Source organism: Dipodomys spectabilis, unplaced genomic scaffold (genome assembly GCF_019054845.1).
Source record: "Dipodomys spectabilis isolate Male_0828 unplaced genomic scaffold, ASM1905484v1 ptg000180l, whole genome shotgun sequence".
Taxonomy (NCBI): Eukaryota; Metazoa; Chordata; class Mammalia; order Rodentia; family Heteromyidae; genus Dipodomys; species Dipodomys spectabilis.
Window position 1 is genome coordinate 1,523,887 of NW_024870857.1, and position 26,008 is coordinate 1,549,894.

At 40.3% G+C, this 26,008-nt stretch overlaps 1 protein-coding gene across 3 annotated transcripts in view; it reads right to left on the reverse strand.

Moving 5' to 3' along the window:
* Clcn5 (chloride voltage-gated channel 5) overlaps positions 1-26,008 on the reverse strand; it is a 201,622-nt gene that overhangs the window by 35,039 nt on the left and 140,575 nt on the right. For 2 of the 3 annotated variants that reach the window (XM_042695261.1, XM_042695262.1), the window contains one exon: positions 6,779-6,930. In XM_042695261.1, coding sequence (XP_042551195.1) covers positions 6,779-6,930 — 152 coding nt within the window. Of the gene's footprint in view, positions 1-6,778; positions 6,931-9,162; positions 9,350-26,008 lie in introns of those variants that run through there. The other variant, XM_042695263.1, reaches the window with a different exon arrangement.

Consider the following 26,008-nt stretch of genomic DNA (forward strand, 5'->3'; position numbering starts at 1 on the left):
TTGATCCCACAAACCCCCTAATTGTACATTGGTCACAGATAATAAATGATATTTGTGATGTATCCCTTTCATTTTCAGATATCTGTAGGGTATCAGAAAGTACACTGTTTAACCACTTAGATCCTAGCCCTGTCAATTTAACCCTTCAGTGTCTACATTTCTTTTAGTGCCTGTCCTGGGGCTTGAACTTAGGCCCTTGACAATGTCCTGAGCTTCTTTTGCTCAAGTCTAGTGCTCTACCACTTGAGCCATAGCTCCACTTCTGGCTTCTTTTGGTGATTAATTAGAGGTAACTCTCACAGATTTTCCTGCCTGGCCTAACTTAAAATCATAATCTTCAGATCTCAGCCTCCTGAAAAGCCAGGATTACAGGCATAAGCCACCAGCAACTGGCCAGTTTGCACATTTTAACAAACAGTAGTCTGACAGTTTTGTTACAGGTACTTCCTCCTTATTTGTACCATTACTTATTACTTGGATTAGCCAAGTATTTAAGATATTTAAGATAGTGTAGATAAAGCCACACTTTCATCTACAATATCACAAATGTCAACAAATTATAAACCTCAAAGTTTTAAAAATTTCTAATTTCATTGGTCAAAAAAGACAAAGTGGGGCTGGGAAGGTGGCTCAGTGGTAGAGTGCTTGCCTTGCATGCATGAGGTCCTGGGTTCACTTCCGCAACACCACATAACCAGAAAAAGCCAGAAGTGGCACTGTGGCTCAAGTGGTACAGCACTAGCCTTGAGCTGAAGAGCTCAGAGACAGTGCCCAGGCCCAGAGTTCGGGCCCCATGACCAAAAAAAAAAAAAAAAAAAAGACAAAGTTACATTTTCCCCTGTGATATTCTTTCCTGATTTTCTCACAGTTAGTGTACCGGGCATGGTGGCTCATACCTGTAATCCTAGCTACATGAAAATCAGATATAAGAGGCTTGCAATTTGAGGCCAGCTTGGACTCAAAAACAACCTGGGCATGATGGTACATGCCTGTAATTCCAGCTCTTCAAAGGTGGAGGCAGGAGGATGGAGGGAAAGGCCAGCTCTGGGAAAAAAGTAGCAGGCAGGCTATAGCTTAAGTGGTAGAGCGACCGTCTAGTAAATGTGAGGTGCTAAGTTCAAACCTCAGTACCCACCCTCAGAAAAAAGTTTACACTAAGTAACGTCTGCATGGACATTTTAATTGGCTTCAAGTTATTAACTGGTACCATTTTACTGAGATGTAACCAGTAATATGAAAAATATATCCTTGCCCATATCACAGGGGATTCACAATTTGAATAACCTGTTGAATATGCAACTAATGATAAACTCAGCCCCGAAAATAGAAATGCCAGAACCAGCAAGAATCCCAATTCTAATGCCTACATAATTAATTGGTAAGAGTATATGGGTATGCTCCAGACATCATATGAAAAATATAGACATTACCCCTCCTATATTATGATAAGTTAACTCTGGATTTACCACATTTCTAGAGATTAAGAAGGAATTTCTCAAAGCCTGTACCTGGGACAACCTGACTTCATGGCTCAGGAGATTGTGAGGAAACTCATCAGGAGGTGGGAAAGGCTTAAAAATGAAAAATCAGGGCTGAGGGGTGCGACTCAGTGGTGAATACTTACCTAGTGTGTGGTGGATCCAGGTTTGATCTTCAGCACCAAGAGACAGAAAGTGTGTGTGTGTGTGTGTGTGTGTGTTTGTGTGTGTGTGTGTGTGTGTGTGTGAGAGAGAGAGAGAGAGAGAGAGAGAGAGATTCAGATCTACACAGAGAGAGACAGAGACAGAGACAGAGTGAGAGAAGGAGGAGGAGAAACATACCTAGACAGAGAAGAGAGGGAAACAGAGAGAGATAGACAGAGATAATCAGACCTAAACAGAGATAGAGGGAGACACATAGAGAGACAGAGAGAAAGAAAAAGAAACAGATCTAGACAGAGAGAAAGAGGAGACAGAACATGAAACAAACCTACACAGAAGAGAGAGACAGAGAAAGAGATAGAAAAGTAACCTATTGTTTTGTTTTTTGGTCCAGTCGTGGGGCCTGAACTCTGGGCCTGAGCGCTGTCCCTCAGCTCTTCAGCTCAAGGCTAGTGCCCTACCACTTGAGCCACAGTGCCACTTCCGGCTTTTTTCTTTTTGCTTATGTGGTGCTGAGGAATCGAACCCAGGGCCTCAGGCATGCAAGGCAAGCGCTCTACCACTGAGCCACCTTCCCAGCCCGAAAAGTCACCTCTTGACTCTGGAAGATATGCTTGGCTCTGAGAGGAGGAAATATGTAACTCAAAGGTGACCCAATTCAGCAGTAAAACTCACTAGATACTATGTTAGAAATGAACTATACAACTTGGGGGGAGGGGAACTGGGAGAAAATGTTCAAAAAGAAATGTACTCATGATCTGACTTATGTAGCTGTAACCCCTCTGTACATCACCTTTACAATAAAAAAGAGGAATCTAAACAAACAAACAAAGACAGAGAATGGGGTCAGCCTAACAATTTCAAATTTGGAGTCCAAGCAGAAATAGTAAGGAAGAAAACAAAACCCTACTATTGTGGCCCTAAGTGATTTCAGGTGATCACCTTCTTCTCAGGGATTAATCATCTACTGAGAATCTCCCAGGTGGGCAACAGAGGTTTTTTTCAGTAAGCTTTCCATTGTAGCACTCCCACAAACTAGAAAAAAATGATTCCCTAATTAACATGATACACAGTAACAAGTTAAAAGCAAAGGCTAACTTTGAGCACAAAAGCTCAAGGACAGATTTCAGGACTTGAAGCGGTGCACACATGTTAGAAGCAAAGGTATGGGAGTGCATGCCTGTACACTCAGCACTGGGAAGGCTGAAGCAGGAGGATTGAGTTCAAGGTCAGTCTGAGAAAACATTAGCAAGGGGAGAGGAGAGGAAAGGAGGAGAGGGGAGGGGAGGGGAGGGGAGAGGAGGGGAGGGGAGGGGAGAGGAGGGGAGGGGAGGGGAGAGGAGGGAGGGGAGAGGAGGGGAGGGGAGAGGTGGGGAGGTGAGGGGAGGGGAAGAGAGGGGAGGGGAGAGGAGAGGAGGGGATGGGAGAGGAGGGGAGGGGAGGGGAGGGGAAGGGAGGGGAGGAGAGGGGAGGGGAGGGGAAGGGAGGGGAGGAGAGGGGAGGGGAAGGGAGAGAGATTCTTTGCAGACTGCTTGGAGAAATTTTCTCAGCACTTTGAAAAGAGAGAAGCTGGGGAATTCTCTTGCCAAATGAAAAGAACCTGTGTCATCATTACCCTAAGCACTGTCTATGACCCATCACATTAAATTGAGGTTCTTAATCTGAATTTGATTGGTCTTGTGGTTTTTATTGGACATGAATACATAAATTTACTTAGGTTTTATAGTGTACAAGAGCAATAATCATAAGGAGTTTATCCAGTATGAGTCAATAAACTCCAGGGCTAGAAGATTTTTCTTTTATTCCTTTAAGAAAGCGCATTTACATTCCTTAGTTTTAATTTTTAGCTTCATAAGAAAAATACCACAAATGGTAGATGAGAAGGAGGAAGATCTTCAGTGTTTATTTTGCTACCTTACTCCCCAAGTTTTTATCCACCCCCACAGAGGTATCGCTAAAGATCTTTTTCAACTATTTATCATGGGAGATACTTCATTATTAAACACATTTTTAAAAATCTAGGATAATGCTGGGTGCTGGTGGCTCACGCCTGTAATCCTAGCTACTCAGGAGGTTGAGATCTGAGGATCACAGTTCAGAGCCAGCCAGGGCAGGAAAGTCCATGAGACTCTTATCTCCAATAAATCACTAGAAAACCAGAAGTGGCACAGTGGCTCAAACAGTAGAGTGCTTGCCTTGAGTTGAAGAGCGCAGGGATAATGCCCAAGCCCTGAACTCAAGCCCCATGACCAAAAAAGAAAATCTAGGGTAATCCTAGCTACTCAGGAGGTTGAGATCTGAGGATTATGGTTTGAAGGCAACCTGGGCAGGAAAGTCTGTGCAACTCTTATCTCCAGTTAACCATCAGAAAACCAGAAGTGGCGCTGTAGCTCAAAATGGTAGAACATTAGCCTTAAGCAAAAAAAAAAAAAAAAAAGCTCAGGGACAGTGCCCAGGTCCCAGAGTTCAAGCCCCAGGACTGGCATAAAACAATTTAGGATAAAAGTTATATACACTTAAAGAGAAACTTCTCTGAAGAGAAGGATGGCCAATAGACACATGAAGAAATGCTCAACATCTCTAGCCATAAAAGAAATGCAAATCAAAACATTGAGATACCACCTCACCCCAGTTAGAATGGCTATAATCAAGAACTCTAATAACAACAGATGCTGGAGGGGATGTGGACAGAAGGGAACTTTACTGCATTGTTGGTGGGAGTGTAAACTTGTTCAACCACTTTGGAAAGCAGTATGGAGGTTCCTCAAAAGACTCCACATAGAGCTCCCCTATGACCCAGCAATCCCACTTTTGGGCATTTACCCAAATGTTCACAAACAAGACCACACTAAAGCTACCAGCATGACTATGTTTATTGCAGCATTATTTACCACAGCTAAGATATGGAACCAACCCAGATGCCCCTCAGTAGATGAATAGATCAAGAAAATGTGGTATATATACACAATGGAATTCTATGCCTCCATCAGAAAGAATGACATTGCCCCATTTGTTAGGAAATGGAAAGACTTGGAACAAATTATATTACGTGAAGTAAGGCAGGCCCAAAGAAACATAAGTCCCATGGTTTCCCTTATTTGCAATAACTAGTATATGTCTGAGTCAAGCAGAAAAGATCAGATAAGTTGATGTTAGGGGAATGAACCCCAAGATAAATATTCAATTTTTTTGTTTTTTTTTCCTTTCATGCAATTGTTTCTAACATATTTATAAGATGAGTTCTTTGTTGCTTTGTATGTCCCTCCCCCACGGTATAACCCATGCTTTCACTGTATTTGATGTTGGTATAATTTGTGGAGGGGAAGGGAAAAACAAATCATTTAACTAGGGATACCGGTGGACCCATTGCAACAATGAGATGTACAAGACGTTATGTCAAAAAACGAACTTTACAACTTTGGTGGGGAGTGGGGGAAGGATTGGGTGGGAAGAGGAGGGAATATGGGAAGGGATAGGAAGGGGAAACAAAGAGGAAGCAACAATGCTTGATAAGAAATGTACTCGTTGGGCTGGGAAGGTGGCTCAGTGGTAGAGCGCTTGCCTTGCATGCCTGGGTTCGATTCCTCAGCACCACATAAGCAGAAAAAAAGCTGGAAGTGGTGCTGTGGCTCAAGTGGTAGAGCGCTAGCCTTGAGCTGAAGAGCTGAGGGACAGCGCCCAGGCCCAGAGTTCAGGCCCACAACCGGACCCACCGCCCCCCCCCCCAAAAAAAAAAAACAACAAGAAATGTACTAGTTATCTTGCCCATGTAATTGTAACTCCTCTGTACGGTATTCTCACAATAAAAAAAGTAAATAAATAAAAAAAATTATATACAATGTTGAAAATGAACTATCCAACTTGTAGGTGGGAATGGGATGGGAATGGGAGGGAATAACTGGGAGACAGTGAGGGAACTGATGATATTGTCAAAAAAGAAATATATTCTTCATTGTCCAAAATGAAATGTGCTCTACCTGATTTAAGTAACTGTAATCCCTCTGTACATCACTTTTATAATAATAATTTTAAAAATTTTAAGTAAAAAATAAAGAAATGTACCCTTTACCTGATTTATATAACTGTAACCTGTCTGTACATCACCTCTACTATAATGAAAACAATTTTAAATGAAGGAAATAATTTGATAATGTAATAGGTACTTATTTTATGTTAGCAATATTTATTTTCTACTTACTGTATCAATTGATATTTATACTATTTCATGGTATTTTTAAAAAGTACTATATTATCGTAAATAAAATTCATAATAACTAAATGTTAAAAATTATATATATCTTGGTGTGTATATGTGTACACATGTGCCAGAACTGGAGCTTGAATGCAGGGCCTCACATTCTTTGTTTTTTGGTCAGTTATGGGCTTGAACTCTAGGCTTGGGTGCTCTTTCTGAGCTCTTCAGCTCAAAGCTAGTACTCTACCACTTGAGCCACAGCACCGCTTCTGGTTTTTTGGTGCTTAATTGGAAATAAGAGTCTCACGGACTTTTCTTGCTGGGGTTGGCTTTGAACCGCCATCCTCAGATCTCAGCCTCCTGAGTAGCTAGGATCACAGGTGTGAGCCACCAGCACCTGGTCTCACATTCTTGCTTAGCTTTTTGGATCAAGGCTGGTAATCTGCCACTTGAGCTACATCTCTACTTCCAGCTTTTTGGTGGCTAATTGACAATAAGTCTCAGATATGTCTGCCTGAGAAGGCTCCAAATTGTGATCTTCAGCTCTCACACTCCTGACTAGCTAGGGTTACTGGCTTAAGCCATCAGCACCCAGGTATATACAAAATACCTTTTTTTTTTGTTGTTGGTCATAGGGTTTGAACTCTGGGCCTGGGCACTGTCCCCCAGCTCGTCAGCTCAAGGCTAGCACTCTACCACTGTGGAGCCACAGCACCACTTCCAGCTTTTTCTGCTTATGTGATGCTGAGGAATGGAACCCCCAGGGCCTCATGCATGCAAGGCAAGCACTCTACCACTGAGCTACCTTGATGCCCTCAAGAAACCTTTAAAAATAAAAATAATTTAAGAAATGAGACCCTCTATTGACAATAGAAACAAGAATGTGTATCTTTAATTTCTTCCTCTGGTGTTTCCTTATACTCTGTACCATCTTTTGTCTTACCTCTCGGTGCCTATCACGGTCTCGAGACTTCTCTCTCACCCAATCAATTGTGTTGAAATCATCATAGGTTCCTACACCAGGGATTGGCTCCTCCAAAAAATCCATGATCCTATTTGAAGAACCTATTCCTCCACCATTGTATGATTTGTCCCCTGTATTGAACAGATAACAGATGCAAGTTAGTACTTCAGACATTCTTTACATTTTTTAATACCTCCTTTCTGGGCTCCATCTTAAGCTCTCAAATGATTACAGTAGAGGTGCACTAATAAAACAACTTAATAACCCAGTGGGGAGTTCCATCATATTCAGAAGTTTCTGTGGTCTAGGCTCAGACCATATGTAGGTAAAGACAGTGTGAATGAAAAGGGAAAGATGGGAGTGACAATACAAAGTGAGAAGTGACAAGAGCTGGTGGGCAATGAGAAATAACTTATAGAACAAAGACAGGAAGGAACTTGGTATTCCAGATTGCAGAAGACAGACAAAGAGGTCAAAGTTCTTTGCCGATCTATTACTTGTAAGGCAGTAATTCAATCTTAGGAGGTATGTTGGGGCTGACTGGGAACTCTGAAGAAAGGAAGTTAGCTTCTTCAAGTGTTAAGCTGGACAGAATATATACATTTTCCTTCAATAGGTAGAACACTTTTATCCCTGATATAATAGGCTGGTAGAAACTGTTTCTGGTTTATAACCAGAGATTTAGAGGGACGGTGCTTAGTTCACTACTGAACTGTCCCTCCTTGATCTTTCAACTAGAAAAAACATAACCATTTATCCATCCATCATGGTCCTTTATCTGCTTGGCTTTCAGTACTTCCATTACAATTATTTAAGTGCATTCTTTTCCTTCCTCTCTTCCTTCTTTCCTTTCTTTCTTCCATCCATCCTCTCTCACTCTGTCTTGTTATGCTAGGGATAGAATCCAGGGCCTTGCACATGTTAGGCCAAGTGCTTTTACCACTGAGAACATGCCCAGCTCCATCATCTTCCTTTCTAGACTAGAAGCTTTTTGCTAGTAGCCCTATATGTGATCCCCCATTGTCTTCTCCAATGTATTAACATATACCTTGAGAGTCAAGACATCTCAGTTAAACCAAACTGTGTTTGATGGATGGCAAGGATGAGGCAGAACTATATAAAGTAAGCATTTATACTCACACATAGTAAAAGCATTGGTTCACAAAGTTAATATTGCAGCAACAACATCAGATGGCACCGTATTTTGCTATTAAACATACAATTTAAAATAGTCTTGAGGAATCCATTCAGATGCCCAGGGGAGGAGGGTGGGAGGAAGGGGAGGATGACGGTAATGCCATCATTTCATTCACCCAGCCAAAGCTCACATTTGCAGCATCACCCTTGGCCAGGGACAAGGCTTCCTCCTGTTTGGTAATGAATCCTTCTGCAAAGAAGGCCCAAGTGGGTCTCAGCTGAGACCCATCGGCATGCCTGCCTTAACTATAAACTCCTACCAGACAACTTCAGCATTCTCACAGGATAAGTTTGAATGAATACACCAAGCTGTCTGTGGCTTATCAATTTGACAGTCTTCTAATGCCTGATTCAGCATACTTTGCCCAAGCAATGTACACATTTGAAAGGAAAATCTCAGCAGAGTCTAAACCATCTGGAGAATAGGAGTGGGTCAGGAAGGCGGCAGGGAGGAGGCAAATAAGTTAATCTTAAAACCCCAAACCAAAGTCCTTTCCATATCTCCACTTTGTACCTGGCTGTAAAATGGATGTCTGCTGAATCACCAGCCCAGCATTTCCTAGCATGTCAGTGTCATACTGATAACGATAAAAGCTGTTGTGCTGCTTGAGAGCTTGGAGGGGAAAAGCCAGCTAGGAAATAGGGGCAGAAAGAGAATAAAATATGGGGGTCAGGGGGAAGCAGAGGAGACCAAGCTGCTTCAGTTCTCAAGTCAAATGCTGATAAGAAACACTGGACACCAAACAACCAAACATTGACACTTTAAAGCACATTAATGCTTCCACATTGAATCTGCTCTGGTTTAAGAGTGCTCCTTTCCAAAGGAAAAAACACATCATTCTGTGAAACTAATTTTTAAAAGCATCAGATAGTTATCTAACGTTACACTATTATATGAAATGAGGCCCCCCCCCCCCCCCAGCTTAAAGGCAAAGGAAGATCTGCCCCAGCGTCCGACAGGAAAGAAAGAATCCTATTACATCACTAGGTAACATGAGCACTGCATCATCCTCCTTTGTCGTGGGTCTCCTGTTAGAGACGGAATTGTCAGTCTCCTCCAAAAGGCAGGCAGTGATTAGAATCCTACCACACACCGCTTGTGATTTTCCAGATCCCTTGCTCCCGGGGGCATGCTTCAGTCCTGGGTCGGGCTCAAGTCTGCTTACCTTCAATCACAGTTTTCTTTCTGCCTCAAGGAAGAAATAACCTTGGCAGCTCGCATTTGGTCATTTAAGTTGAGGCGCTTTTACAGAAGGAATCCCCGCAACTGGGGCACTTTAGAAAGGCACTTGCTGCATTTTCTGCCTTTGCACTGCAACAAACGCCACCTAAAGAGCCACCAGTGCTCCTGGGCGGGCGGTCAGGGTGTGATGTCACTGTTGGGGATCACGTGACCAGACCCTTGGACCAGCCTTGGAGAAAGGAAGATTTTTAACCAAGCCACAGAAGCCTTAAAGATGTAGACTCAACGAAACAAACACCATCAAAGCAGTGGGAAGGGGGCATTTGGATCAGCTCAAAAAAACAAAAAGAAAAGAAACAAGAAAAAAAGAAAAAGAAAGAAAAGAGAAAAGAAAAAAAGATCCAGACAAGTTTTACTCTTCACACTCCATTTACTAGAGAGTCCCAGAAGGCAAAAGGGAAATGCCCAAAAATGTTTAAAGTTACAGAAATTGTAAATAATATTTTGGGTTTATTTATTATTTTGCTAGGCGGCCTGGGCTTAACCTTTAGAATGGGGCACTGGTGTGTCTGAGCTTTTGTGTTCAAGACTCTTATCCAGTGAGCCACAGCACCACTTCTGGCTTTTTGTGGTTAATTGGAGGTAAGAGACTCATGGACTTTCCTGCCCAGGATGGCTTCGAACCCTGATCCTCATATCTCAGCCTCCTGAGTAGCTAGGATTACAGATGTGAGCCCCTGGCACCCACAGAAAAGGTGCTTTGTTTTTGTTTTTGTTTTTCTGTAAATGCACTGAATAAAAACAATCATGGGTAAAATCTCACAAACAAAAAACCAAGTGAAAGATGCCAGACACAAAGAGGAGACAATGTTAGGATTCTATGCCTCTTGGTTCAAATACAGGCAGATACAAATGATATCATTTTAGGATACAAATATTTACATTCTAACGGAAGAAAATGACAAAAATAAAGACAGGAGCTACTCAGAAAAGGTTTCTTACTGTCTGGTAAGTGCACATGGTAAGGGTAGGACTTCTGGAACACTGGTCATTTTTCTTCATCTGGGTTTTGGTCACCTGAGTGATCATCTAATAATTATTAAAGTGGTCACATATATTTTATTTTTCATTTTCTATGTACATATTAGCATTAAAGAAAAAGATGAATCCAGGCATTATAGCATGCACCTCTAAGTCCCAGCTACTTGGGAAGCTGAGACAGAGATCACTTGAGCCCAGAAGTTCTGGACCAGCCTGACAAACATTGCAAGAATTTGATTCATCAAATGATTTGGGGGTTGGGGGTTAGCTCAGATATACAAGGAATGCTTGGTATGTGAGAAGCCCTGGGTTCAATCCCCAGCACCTTGTTAACTAAGTAAAAAATGTGAGGCTAGGGATATAGTTTGATGCTAAGAATGTTTGTCTAGCATATACAAAGCCTTTCATTCAAGACCCTACTAGCAGAGAGGAAGGGAAGAGGAAGGGAGAAGAAAGAGGAGGGGAAGGGATGGAAGGGAAAAAAGAGGAGAGGGGAGAGAAGGGGAGGGGAGGGAGAAATTGAAGGAAAGAGGCATTAAGGGAGAGTGAGGGAAGAAAAAACTGAATTGTATGTGAACTTACCATACAAAGTCTGTTCTTTAATAACAGCTAGACATTCAAAAACCACAGTTGTCTCTTTGTAGTAGTGCTCTCCTTAGAAAGCAGTACTCTGATACTCATTAATCTAACCTGGGTGAAGGTAGTTACTGCAGTCTTGACAATATAAATTCACCATTACATTTCCATCATCTGAAAGGCTTTCTCTTCTCTGGCTCTGTTCTGAAGGCTGTTTTTAAGCAGGTCTTAATTAATTGTGCAATAAAGCCAGTCAGTCAAGTAAAGAAGAATAAAATTGTCATCTCCCAGCCACCTAAGTGAATCAGCAGGACAGGACAGCCACCGTTAAACATTAACCCATTTGTGGTATTCTCCCATAATCAGGGCCTACTTGTAGGGTTTTGAAATTTACTACTTTGTTCAGTTCTTAAGGCCAGATACATCCTGAAATGTCAATACAACAAAACCTTATGAAGTGTGAAACATTACAAGAAATCCATATAACTTTATTCTGTTTTAAGTATATCACTCTGTTCATGAACTAAAATTAATGTGAAAGAGAACCTGATAGGCTTCTTTTGAAATCACCCATTACTAAACATAATTTAATTTATAAAATCTAAAGTCCACTATAGAATTCATTTATATTATCAAGTAAGACTGCAGTTATTAGAATATTTCACACGCTGGAAGATATAGTATTTTAGTAGCCAATTAAGCAAAGATGTTACAGGCTCGTGCCTGTAATCCTAGCTACTCAGGAGGCTGAGATTTGAGGACCACAGTTCAAAGCTAGCCTTGGCAAGAAAGTCTATGAGACTCTTATCTCCAATAGGTACTCAGAAAAGTCAGAAAAGGCAGTGTGGCTCAAATGGTAGAGCGCTAGCCTTGAGCAAAAGAAGCTCAGGAGCAGAGCCTAGGCTCTGAGTTCAAGTCCCAGTACCTGGGACAAAAAAAAGTATAATTCTAGCCAGGAACTGGAGGCTCATTCCTATTGTTAGATTATTTGGACTTTGCCAGAAAACCATGCAGACATTCAGGTATAGAGAACAAAGAAAGGTTTATTGCCAGGAAAAGGGCCAGCAAGACCCCTTCTCACAAGGGAGAAGTGAGAAGAAGCACCAGCCATTGTCTGAGGGGACCTATATAACCTAGGAGGTCTAGGAGGGTCTAGAGGGGCTAGGAGACAGAGACCCTGGTGTGGACGTGGGTTTCATCATGGTGGACTAGGATTTATGGCTGCTGTCCAAATAGGGGGTCCTGCAGCTACCCAGACCTGAAGGTCACTCTAAGGGGCTCTTGTTGCCTTATATGGTGGGTAGCTGCCCCAGAGAAGTGCCATCCCAAGGTAAAGGGGGCTGGAGGCTGATTATTTACTGCCTTTACTAAATGGGCCTAGTGTTGCCTAGGAAGGGAGCATGCTAAACTATGGAGAGGGGAAGGAGTGTACTCAGCTATGGGAAGGGAACTCATTTCGTTAACACCTATAATCTTAGTTACTCAGGAAGCTGAGTCTTGAGGATCATGGTTAACTAAAAAGCCAGAAATTGAGCTGTGGCTCAAGTGGTAGAACACCAGCTTTTAGCAAAAAAAAAGCTAAGGACAGCACCCAAGACCAGTATTCAAGTCAAGTCCCAGTACTGGCACAAAAAAAATGTATAGCGATATAGTTTTAACAAAAGTTTTAGGGGAGGGACTTTCTTTTTTATTTTAATTTTGAAAATACTGTGCAGAGGGGTTACAATTACATGGGCATGATAATGAGTACATTTCTTATCAAGCATTGTAGCCTCCTCCTTTGTTTCCCCTTCCCATCCCATCCTCCCCTCCCCCCCCCCCATCCCCCCCCAACCCTCTCCCCCTCCCACACCAAAGTTGTAAAGTTCGTTTTCGACATGGGACTTTCTTTATTCCACATAAAGCTCTTCCTTTGAGTACTATGTAGCTTTCATGCTAAAATGATATTTAATTTTAACTTAGATTAAGAAATAATGAGTCACCATAAGTATTCAGAGTTTGACATGTTACACTTATTTTCTTTTCTAATCTACATTTCTTTCTTTGCCAAATTTGTAATTTCTAACATATGTTCATTATGTAGGCTACTTAGTATAAGTTGATTGGTATTATTGTAAAAATAAGATAAAATGCTTACTAATTTTTAAGGCACCCAAAGATAAAACACAATAGCATTAATATTTTGGGGCAAGCAGAATTATGTTTCTGAAACACAGATTGAATCAGATCATTTTCTATTTTCTAGTTGTGAGTGGCTCCTAAAGAGATGTTTTAAAAACTTTCAGCATATGAAGGACCTTTGAGGGGTTTAATACAAATGTGGGCAAGGATTTTAACATATTCAGCATGGTCTAGGTACTTAAGGCACATACCTGTAATCCTAGCTACTCAGGAGGCTGAGATCAGAGGAACAAGGTTTAAGCCCAGCTGAGGCAGGAAAGTCCCTGAGAGTCTTATCTCCAGTTCTCCAGCATAAAAACTGGAAGTGGAGCTGTAGCTCAAGTCGTAGCAAAAAGTTCAGAGACTGCACTCAGGCCCTTGAGTTCAAGACTCAGGACTGATACAAAAAAAATGTTTGTCATAGTTTTTAGAATAGAAAAAATTAATTATTTAAAACGTATAAAAGAATAAGTTTTTTTTAAAAAATTGAAATAAAATGGTAACAATGCTGCTAATCTTTCAGGTTTTGTCAATGATAAGGATGGAATAGTTTGTACTGTTCCAAAAAGTAGTGCATATCTCTGACATGACCAATAGCTTAAGTTGGTCACATTCTATATCTGATTGTTTTCTTTTCTTAGTATTTTTTTAAACTTAGTAGAAAGGTAAATTTATAAAAGAACAAAACTCTTAGTGGTAAAAAAAAAAACAAACCCTAGTTGAATACAAACAAAGCAACAAAATGCAGAAGGCTTTTCAAAATCCAGAGTATTGAGAGTTAAGCTTCTATTGTGTAAATGTCCTGCCAGAGAAAGCAGAGTAAAATTAAACAAAGAACCTAAATGTCAGATTGGGATACTTCGCTGACTTAAGATTTTTGCTTCAAATAGGTTAAAAAACAAACAAACAAATAAAACCACCAAAAACGTAAAGCAGAATCTCAAGGTTTGAAAGGCACTGAGAAAATAACATATAAAATAATTGAATGCTGTAACAGGAAAATGATTCCAGTTAAACTACAATTTATTCTTAACTTAAATGATAGGAAAAAAACCTAAAAAGGCTAATTTGCATTGCCTGTGTCCAGGAAAAACCCAAAGCAAACCATCAGGGGAAAAACAGAGTCAATATTGAATCAGCTTCCCCTTAGGTTATACTTAGGTCTGAAGACTTAACAATGGATCTTTACAAACATGCTACTTCAATGAAGAGGCATACAAATGAATGCATTTTTCTCATTAAGGAAAACCACTTTCTAACTTTAATTCTTTAAAAAAAAAAAAACCCTCAAAAAACTCTAATGCTTAGAACTAGAAAACTTCTGAAAATAAAACAAATCCTGATTTGAAAACAATGTTTATTTCAACCCTTAAACCAATAAGCCATTAGAAATTTACCTGGAGGACAGAACAGTAACTGATTAAGTCAACTAGTTAAACACTAACAAAAACACAAGGAGAAAAGTGAGAGAAAAAAATCTAGTACATAAACCTGATATCACAGCTGTGGGAGTGTTCACTTGTGGCCAATGGCCTATAGAAATAAATAAGCACTAAAGAAAAAATGGAACCAGGCTACTGGCATATATCACAGGAATTGGAAACTTCTAAAACTGTGTTTCACATTTTTTGCCAGTCCTGGGGCTTGAACTCAAGGCCTGGGCAATGTCCCTGGGCTGCTTTTCCTCAAGGCTAGCACTCAACCACCTGAGCCACAGTGCCACTTGGGGCTTTTTCTGTTCATATGGTACTGAGGAATCAAACCCAGGGATTCATGCGTGCTAGGCAAGCACTCTACCACTAAGCCACATTCCCAGCCCCTGTGTTTCACTTTTTATAGGGAATATTATATTTTTGCAAAGCTAGAATCACATCTACAAAAAAATTCAAACATGACACCTAGCACACATTAGCAGATATTCATCCTGTGTTCCTGGAAACTTCATTGCTTCTCACTTGCATATCCACTTCTCACTTTCTATTCTTATATTGGTTCATCCATTCTCGATCATCTAACGTGTCATAGACATTTGCATTCCATTTCATCTACATGCCTGAAAGTATATTACAGATGAAGCCCTAATAATCTGCCAAAAATTGTGGGACCTTTCATTTTGCATTCTATTTTGCTTTCCCATACATCCAAATCCAGTGTTCAAAACACAAATGTCAGGGAAGCAGCCATCTTATCCAAGGCCAGGATAATAATTAGGCTTTAATAAACCATCTTAGTTTAAACTTAGAACATTTATTCTGTGCAACTAGTCTGTTGGTATGCATTTGTATGCTATCCTGGTTGCTAAACATTAGAATACATCAGTAGCTGTAAATAATCACTTTCCTGAAGACCCATTTCACTATCCCTTAGAAGCCCCAAAGCTTTCCCCAAGATCCAGAAGTTGAAGCCCTAAGAGACCTCAGAACACTGACATCCAATAGGATTGGGTAGTCTTTTTGGTTGATTTGGATATTATCCACTTTAGGGATCTGATGCTTTGGTTCCTGCTCCCAGCAGGTTAAAAATTGAAGGTGTCTTAAAACACTGGAAGGATAAGAAAAGGAATCTCTATTCTAACTCTGTTAAGAGCTAGATAATAAAAGGGTAAAGAAGTTATTGGTAACAGAACTGCAAGAAACATATAGAAAAGGGAGGCATGACAGAAGGCTTAATAGAAGCTGTAGAGACAAGCATGAATCCAGATCCTAATATCACCTTCTCATTTCTTGTTTCTCATTTTAACAGTCCTATTCTTCGATGTTGTAGACATTTTCTTGCAGTCTATGTCTTTTTTTTTGCCAGTCCTAGGGCTTGAACTCAGGGCCTGAGCACTGTCCCTAAGCTTCTTTTTGATCAAGGCTAGCACTCCACCACCTGAGCCACAGTGCCACTTGAGGCTTTTTCTGTTTATGTGGTACTGAGGAATCAAACCCAGGGCTTCATGCATGCTAGGCAAGCACTCTACCACTAAGCCAAATTCCCAGCCCAAGTTCTATGTCTTTTATGCCCCCTATTCCAAGCATTGGCTCTAACTCCAAACATGCGGTTACCAACAGTAGAGCCAGGTGCTAATTTTTAGAGTTAGGACAAAGAAGGTAAGGAAACTGGATTGATATCTATAGGTTCCCACTGAAGTAGAATGCCACATAACTGCCCACAGAACTGGCAGGGAAGGGACTAGATTTGACAATGCTTTAGTTGTTTTTCAAATAGGGTCTTAAATTTATGCCCAGGATGGCCTGAACTGAAATCCTCCCATTACACTTCATATAGCTATTAGTTAAAAATGAAGTCTTGTTAACTTTTCAATAAACTGCTGCCCACCTTGAGTGGCTGGGATTACAGGTATTAGTCACCAGCCCTGGCACTCATTTTAGAGATCTCTTATACTTTTATGCTGTATTATTTGTACATTGGTTGCGGGGGGCAGGGAGTTGGTCACTAATACATTGTACAGAATGATTTCTGAGAGGACCTTATCTCTGAAAAATTCCAAATAGTTTTCCCATTGCATAATCATCTGAGATTACTCTCTGGCAAAGTCATAAAATGGTACTACCAATACTTGGAAAAGAAAAGCTCACCAATGCACTACAGGACAACCTAGAACCGCACTAAGATCCAGTATTTCTGGCATGTGGTTCAATAGAGCCACACCAACATGGCTTCAGTGTATCTCTGCTGCCCAGAAACATGCAGCCCATACACCCAAAGCATTACAGTAACCAATTTCTTCTACTGCTGATTAGAACAAGGTGAGGTGGGAAATTAGTTCACTGACAAATTTCAGTCCTGCCAATAGGTTTCTAAAACAGAGAAACTTCTCTGAAGAGGAAAAGAAGGATGCCCAATAGACACATGAAGAAATGCTCAACCTCCCTAGCCATAAAAGAAATACAAATCAAAACAACACTGAGATACCACCTCACCCCAGTTAGAATGGCTATAATCAAGAACTCTAATAACAACAGATGCTGGAGGGGATGTGGAAGAATGGAATCCTACTACATTGTTGGTGGGAGTGTAAATTTGTTCAACCACTTTGAAAAGTAGTATGGAAGTTCTTCAAAAGATTCCACATAGAGCTCCCCTATGACCCAGCAATCCCACTTTTGAGCATTTACCCAAATGATCACAAAGAAGACTATACTAAAGCTACCAGCACAACTATGTTTATTGTGGCATTATTTACCACAGCTAAGATATGGAACCAACCCAGATGCCCCTCAGTAGATTAATGGATCAGGAAAATGTGGTATATATACACAATGGAATTCTATGCCTCCATCAGAAAGAATGACATTGCCCAATTTGTTAGGAAATGGAAAGACTTGGAACAAATTATATTACGTGAAGTAAGCCAGGCCCAAAGAAACATAGGTCCCATGGTTTCCCTTATTTGCAGTAACTAGTATATGTGTGAGTCAAGCAGAAAAGGTCAGATAAGTTGATGTTAGGTGAAATTAACCCCAAGATAAGGACTCAAATGGTTTTCTTTCTTGTTATTGTTTCTAACATATTTATAAGATGATTTCTTTGTTGCTTTGTATGTCCCTCCCCAAAAGTATAACCCCTGTTTTCACTTTATTTGATGTTGGTATAATTTGTGGTGGGGAAGGGAAAAAACAAATTGTTTAAATAGTGATACAGGTGGACCCATTGCAACAATGAGATGTACAAGACATTATGTCAAAAAATGAACTTTACAACTTTGGCGGGGGGGGGGGGGGTCAGGGGGAGTAGAGATGGGAAGGCAGGGATGGGAAGGGGAAACAAAGGAGGAGGCAACAATGCTTGATAAGAAATGTACTCATTACCTTGTTCATGTAATTGTAACCCCTCTGTACAGTATTTTCACAATAAAAAAACTTAATAATAAATAAATAAAATAAAATACAATTTCTTTCAAGAAGGAACTAAAATAGCTTCAGTGATTAAAACTAATGCGAAGTTTCCAAATTCAGCTCCTACAAGTAAACAGTGAGATGTTATTATTACTCTCATCCTTACTACAAGTAAAGTTGTATAAACTAAGAAAGAAATCAATGATTGTTCTGGACTAATCAGAAAATTGAGGTTGCAGAAGAAATACCTACTCCCAAAATCTGAAGAGATAAGTTGCTCCAAAGCTGACCTCTACTTACCTAGAGTAGAAAAGGTTGGCTCCATAAATGTACAGGAACGCCTAAATGGCAACTCGGATGAAGAATTGTTGGAGGCTGTGTGTGGACTAATCTGAGTCCGAGAAACTCTTAGGGTCCTTGGTCTCGGGGGGCCGGGGGTTCCCATATAAAAGCTCTTTATTTCCAGGAACCTCAGCAAGTTCTCACAGTGAAGACTCAAGAAAGATCTCTTCCTAGCCCAGACTAGGGGTGGGGAAGAGTAATCCTTGTGAAATATGCCTAGAGATTTCTTCACAACAAAAGCCTCTGCTTCAGGGAAAATAACTTTGCTAGAGCCTTATCCCAATTGGGGGAAGGGAATTCCTTCCACTCCAGCCCTTTCCAGCTTTGCAGGCTCGCCTAAGGCAGAACAACATATTCAACCAAGTCTAGGGTTCTAATGCAACAGATTGTGACTGTTGAACTAACAGAAGGAAGTAGAAGGCAAGGAGAATAAAAATCTATACCATTGGAGAAAAACTTGTGAAGGTCATAGCCACAAGATATTGTCCCAATAAAACACTGAGAATTATCTCTTCCCCCATATCACAGGGCTCTGGTATTGGTATAATAACAGTAAAATGCAACTGAAAACAGTTACAAAACACAGAATCTCTAGAGGAGTTGGATTTCCAGACACCCAAAATCAAGATGTAGACAGAAACAAGGGCACTAAAGGTATTTGACCCCTTTGACACCTAGTAACACCAAACATTAAATAGAACCAAGTGTGCCATAAATTCTCACACAAGGAAATTAAACTATACACAGTAACAGAAAAAATAGCTAGAAAATGTTCCAAACATCTGGAAATTCAGCACTGCACTTCCATAATCTATGGGCCAAAGAAATCTCTAGATAAAAATTTAAAAAATATTAGAAGTCAATTAAAATACAATGTATCAGAGCCAGCACCAGTGCCTTATTATGCCTGTAATCCTAGCTACTCAGGAGGCTGAGATTGGAAGTATGTGGTTGGAAGCCAGCCTGGGCAGGAAAGACCCTGAGACTCTTTTTTATCTTTTTGGTGGGTCGTGGGGCTTGAAATCTGGGCCTGGGCGCTGTCCCTCAGCTCTTCATCTCAAGGCTAGCACTCTACCACTTGAGCCACAGCACCAGTTCTGGTTTTCTGGTGGTTTATTGGAGAGAAGAGTCTCACAGACTTTCCTGCCTGGGATGGCTTTGAACCACAATCCTCAGATCTCAGCCTCCTGAGTAGCTAGGATTACAGGCATGAGCCACTGGCATGGGCTGACCCTGAGACTCTCATCTCCAATTAACCAGAAAAAAAGAGCCAGAAGTAGAACTGTGACTCAAGTGGTAGAGTATAGGGCTGGGAAGGTGGCTCAGTGGTAGAGTGCTTGCCTTGCATGCCTAAGGCCCTGGGTTCGATTCCTCAGCACCACATAAGCAAAAAGAAAGCAGCCGGAAATGGCGTTGTGGCTCAAGTGGTAGAGCACTGGCCTTGAGCTGAAGAGCTGAGGGACAGCGCCCAGGCCCAGAGTTCAGGCCCCACGATTGGACCCCCCGCCAAAAAAAGTGGTAGAGTATAAATAACATGTCAAAAATTGAATATGGATATAAGATGCTTTAAAAGCTGTGTTAGGGAGAAATTTAGGGAATTTAGGGCATGAAGAAAGATCTAAAATCAATCATCTAAGTTTCTACCTTAGGAAGATGGTTTCTCTGGCAAGTGCTACCAATCAATTATGGAAGACATATACCATTTTCAATGGAGACCCCCATTGTACAACTACTTGAGGATAATATTTTAAAAAGAAATAATGTCACTTTCTACAATATCTTTCAGAAAACAGTTGCAGAGCCAACAGTTCCTAACTTATTCAATGAATCTAACATTACTCTATATGAAAATTAAATAACACTCTATTTCCTTGTATGAAACCCTTTTATTTCTTTCTCCTTCCTTATGGCTCTTAAGAGGAATTCTAATACTACATTGAAAAAGATTTTGGAGAATAGATATCCTTGTCTCATTCCTGACTTTAGAGGGAATGATTTCACTTTTCTCCTCTAATATGATATTAGCTACAGGCTTGCCACATATAGCCTTTAAAAATGTTTTGGTCATCATCTTTGGGTGGTTGTGCAGGTGGGTTTGAACATGTTAATTTATGAGTTCAGTGCATCTGATCAATGTCACCTCTTTCAAGAGGAGATGGGAAGGGAAAAAGAAATAGATTGGATAACTGTAATATGTTGCAAGTAAATATAAATGCAGCATAGAGAAACTCAATGAAAACTGTGGTTCTGTAAGGGGATTGTTGGGGGAAGAAAAATAATCTGTTGGTGAGTGGTTACTAGTGAGAACTGATTAGCTTGGGGAGGAGAATGAATATTGTCCAAATAGATTATTTACAACTATGAAAATGGAACAGTAAAACTTATTGAGATTGATGGCAGGGGGTGGGGGAAGAAGCTGGGACAGTCATAGAAGGGTTGAGATTGACTATAATATAAACATGTGGAAATGCAACAGTGAAATACCCCCTGTATAAGTAATATAAGCTAATACAAAATCTATTATATATATATACCAATATCTCTTATGAACAGAGATGGAAAAAATCCTAAAAAATATTAACAAATCAAATCTAATGACCCATAAAAAGATATATACAAGATATATACACCACAATAAAGTGAGAATTACTCCGTGAATAAAACAAACATAAATGTAATACACCATATTAATAGCCTTAAGGAGAATAATTACGATAATATCAATGAACATATCAAGACATTCATCAAAAATCATGTTAACCAACATTAAATATTCATTCATTATTAAAAGTCTCAACAAAGTGAAAATAAAGAGTAACTTCCTTAACTTAATAAAGAATATCTTTAAAAACACCTATAATTAACACCACAGGTAATAGAGAAACTAGACACTTTCTTCCTAAGATCAGGAACAAGGCAAAGTTGTCTCCACTGACTACTCATCTATTCAACTTCTTATGGAGTTAAATATGACAATAAGATATATAGAAGCTGAGTGCCAGTGGTGTACACCTGTAATCCTAGCTACTCAGGAGGCTGAGATCTGAGGATTGTGATTTGAAGCCAGCCGGGGCAGGAAAGTCCATGAGACTCTTGTCTCTAATAAATCACCAGAAAACCGGAAGTGGCACTGTGGCTCAAGTGGTAGAGCATTCACCTTGAGCTGAAGAGATAAGGAACAGCACCCAGGCCGAGAGTTCAAGCTCCACAAGTGACCAAAAAAGAAGAAGAAAAATTTAAATCATCTTTATTCACAGAAAAAATCTCAGTTTGATGTGGTGGTGTATGCCTATAACCCCAGGCTGAGGCTATACAGCAAGGTTTTGTCTCAAAAGAAGAACTGGTGAATGGAGGGATTGATGGAAGGGAGGGAGAGAGGAAAGAAGGAAAAATCCCCCCCCCAATATATAAAATTCAGTTGCTTTCTTCATGCCACTGATGAGCTAGAACTGCAAATTAAAAAAAAATGGGATTCATGGGCTGGGAAGGTGGCTCAGTGGAAGAACGCTTGCCTTGTATGCTCGAGGCCCTGGGTTTGATTCCTCAGCACCACATAAGCAAAAAGAAAAAAGCTGGAAGTGGCGCTGTGGCTCAAGTGGTAGAGCACTGGCCTTGAGCTGAAGAGCTGAGGGACAGCGCCCAAGCCCAGAGTTCAGGCCCCACGACCAGACCCCCTCCCCCCAAAAAATAAGATTCACAACAGAATCCCCAAAACTTAATTACTTTGGTGCAAATCTAAAAGTACATATAGGATCAATATACTGAAAACTACAAATAACAGTCAGGTGTTGGTGGCTTATGCTTGTAATCTTAGCTAATTAGGAGGGTAAGATCTGACGGTCTTGGTTCAAAGCCAGTCCAGGCAGGAAAGTCTGTGAGAGTCTTATCTCCAATTAACCACCAAAAAAGGTGTGGCTCAGGTAGTAGAAACCCAGCCTTGAGCAGAATATATATATATATACATACACATACATACATACATACATACACATACACATATAGATATGTGTGTGTATATATATATATATATATATATGCAAGGCACTTAATCCAAAATATTCTAAAAGATAACATACAAAGTCTAAAAGATCTATCTATCTATCTATCTATCTATCTATCTATCTATCTATCTATCTATCTATCTAGTGCAAAGCACAGAGTCCAAACCCTAATACCAAAAGAAATGTTCTAAAAGATAACATAAGAGAAAATCTGCGGGGTGCTGGTGGCTCATACCTATAACCCTAGCCACTCAGGAAGCTGAGATCTGAGGATCATGGTTCAAAGCCAGCCCAAGCAGGAAAGTCTGTGAGACTCTTATCTCCAATAAACCACTCAGAAAACTAGAAGTGGTGCTATGACTCAAGTGGTAGAATGCTAGCCTTGAGCTGAAGAGCTGAGGGACAGCACCCAGGCCCAGAGTCCAAGCCTCATGACTGCCAAAAATAATAACAATAATAAAAAGAAAATCTACATGATCATAGGGACTCACATTTATTCAGCTTGCTTGATCCTGGCTGGTGCTTGAACCATGCCTACATGAGATATAGTCTCATAGATTCTTCTGCCTGGGCTGGCTTTGAATTTTAACCCTTTGATTTCAATCTCCTGAGTAGCTAGGATTATAGACATGTGCCCCCGACACCTTGCTTGGTAAAGACGTTTTAGACACAATACCAATAGCATGTTCCAGGGAAGAAAAAAAAAGGCTAAGTTGAACTCCATTAAGCTGGGCAGTGTTTGCTTGTTATTCCAGTTACTTGAAAAATAAAGCAGAAAATAACTAGGAACATGGCTCAAGTGGTTGAGTTAATTCCTAGCAAGTGCAAGGTCCTGGGGTTAAAAAAAAAAAAAAATATATATATATATATATATATATATGTGTGTGTGTGTGTGTGTGTGTGTGTGTGTATATATGTATATATGTGTGTGTATATATATGTATATATGTGTGTGTGTGTGTGTATATATATATATATGGGGGGGTTGGCAGTGAGTGCTCCAAGGATCACACACAGTATGGAGCAGGAGGTGTCAGGGTAGTTTTACCTAAGTGGAGAAACCTGAGGAACAGTATATCAGTCTAGGGGATCAAAGTTACCATCAACAATAAGTCATGTCGATAGAATGAGACTTTCATGTGATTTGATGAGAAGAGCACTTAACCTCAACTGTTTTTTGGTCCAAATCCTATAATCCCAGTCTAATCACAAGAAAAACATCAGTTAAATTCCAATTGATGAATACACTACAAAATATCTGACCAATATCTGAAACTTTAAGGTAATCAAAAACAAGGCAAATCTCTGATGTGTCATAGCCACAAGGATCCTAAGGAGACATGATGATTTTATGTAACATGATATCCTGGAAGGATCATAAAGGTAAACACTAAGTCAATCTAACTGAAGAATGTATGTATGTCCTTTATAAATAAATGGATGGAAGAAACAATAAATATCAATTCTAAAATTTGCCAATTTTCCTATGAAATAATATAAAGGAAGCCTTTAAAGTTTGCGGATACTACCACAGGTATCTCTTATTTTATTTTTTATTTTTTTATTTTATTCTGTGTCAGTCCTGGGGCTTGAACTCAGGGTCTGGATGCTGTCCTTGAGGTTCTTTTGCTCAAGGCTAGTGCTCTACCATTTGAGCCACAGCACTACTTCTGGCTTTTACTGAGTAGTTTATGGAGTAAAAGTCTCACAGAGTTTCCTGCCCAGGCTGGCTTCAAACCTGGATCCTTAGATATCAGCCTCTTGAGTAGCTAGGATCACAGGCATGAGCTACCAGTGCCTGGCCACAGATATCAACTTAAAGATACAGCACATAAAACTGATGTGGTATAGCCACACAGAGCTTTGGATAAAGGCCATATGCTTCATGCAAAAAAAAAAAAAAAAGCATTCCCCCCCCCCCCCAAAAAAAAACAAAACAACAGCAGTAACTGCTGTTTTCCTAGACTAAGCATTCAGGGAAGTTCCGGTGTTATATGGATGATGGATTCTTGAGTACTTTTTCTTCTCCTGTGCCCATAAACCCACAGTTGCTCTAGTTACAAAGCTTAGCGGAAGCCTCACTAAAGTTATGATGGAAGGTTGTTCCATGAGATGGAGGCCAGAATGGTTTCCATTTCTCCCTGGAAGAAAACTATGACTTTTTTATAGCATGGCAGAGCACACAGAACTGAACACATGCAAGTTACATAGTAGATTCTGAGACCCATTATGTTTTGCATTCTATAAATTTAACTGTTAGGATATTTTTGTCTGCTCTGGGACATTCAGAGGTTATGTTGAGACTCTGCAGGTGGTATGGGGGAACACAGCCTACTCCATAAAAAGAGTAGGTTTTTTTTTTGCTATTTTATTCCCCATATCTGATCTGTCCTGTTTCCTCCCTCTGAAATTTCTCCAAAACCTATTACTCCTTTTTTTTCCATTCCTGTTGTCTTCATTCAGGCCTTTTGATCTTTTTCTTAGAATTTTAAAGCAGTATTAGTTTCCCTGGTCTTCCAGTTTCCAGGCCACACATCCTCTTAAAGTCTGCCAATTCTCAAAAGCTCAAATCTGATCATATAATTCTTCTGGTTTTAAATCATTTGTTAAAAATTTGGCTATAATGTAGGGCCTCAAAGCCCACACAGTCTAACCCTACCTAGGTTTCTAGCCAGATTATCTGGCCCTATCTCTTGTTGTCTTCCCTTCTGCTCTAACTGCCACCACCTAAACAGCCTTAGATCTTAGACAAGCAAACTTCGTTGTTGTTGTTTTTTCTTGCCAGTACTGGAACTTGAACTCTGGGCCTGGGCACTGTCCCTGAGTACTTTTGCTCAAGGCTAGCACTCTACCATGTGAACCACAGCACTACTTCCATTTTTTTGTTTATGTAGTACTGAGGAATCGAACCCAGAGCTTCATGCATGCTAGGCGTGCATTCTACCACTAAGCCACACTCCCAGCCCCAGATTTTGTTTCTTATACTGCACTCTTACACAGCGCTCTTATGCTACTGTATGTCTAGCCACAGTATTTACTCAGTCATAAATCAGGAAGGAGCAAGGCACACTGGGTAGAAAGACAAGAAGGTAAAGAAAAGAAAGGTATCAAAGATCAGAGCTTCATTGGCTCACACCTGTAATCTAGCTACTCAGGAGGATGAGATTTGAGGAGTGCACGAGTGAGTTGTTCAAAGACAGCCGGGGAAGAAAAGTTCATGGCACTCTTATCTCCAATTTACCAGCAAAAAGCTGGAAGAGGAAGTGGAGGTGTGCTTCAAGTTGTAGAGCACTAGTCTTGAGCAAAAAACTTAAGTGAGAATACAACCTATCAAGCCACAGTACTGGCACACACACACACACACACACACACACACACACACACACACACACACACACACACACACAGAATCAAAGAAAATAAGTAAAGCAATACAGTGCTGGTTTCACACCTGGGTGCTCCATAAATACTGGATGGATGGATGGATGGATGGATGGATGGATGGATGGATGGATAGATGATGGGTGGATGGATGAAGGTAGATGGATGAAGGTGAATGGATGGATGGATATAGTGCTATGAGGTCCAGATGCAGAGGGAGGCAAGTGACATCAGGATGGTGAGAACAGCTCTGAATGTTTTCATGATACTCAAACCCTTTTTGTATTTTCCTCACTTTACACTTCTTTAAAATCTTGGTGTTTATGTTATTTCTAATTGCAGATCACCATAATACTACCTCAGATGTATTTAGTCATGCCATGGATAATTTATTTATTCATTCTTCAGAAATCAATTCCTGTAGCCATCTGGAAAACAAGATCCGCTTTTTACTACCTTTCAAGCTCCTTCTAACTAATATTTTTAG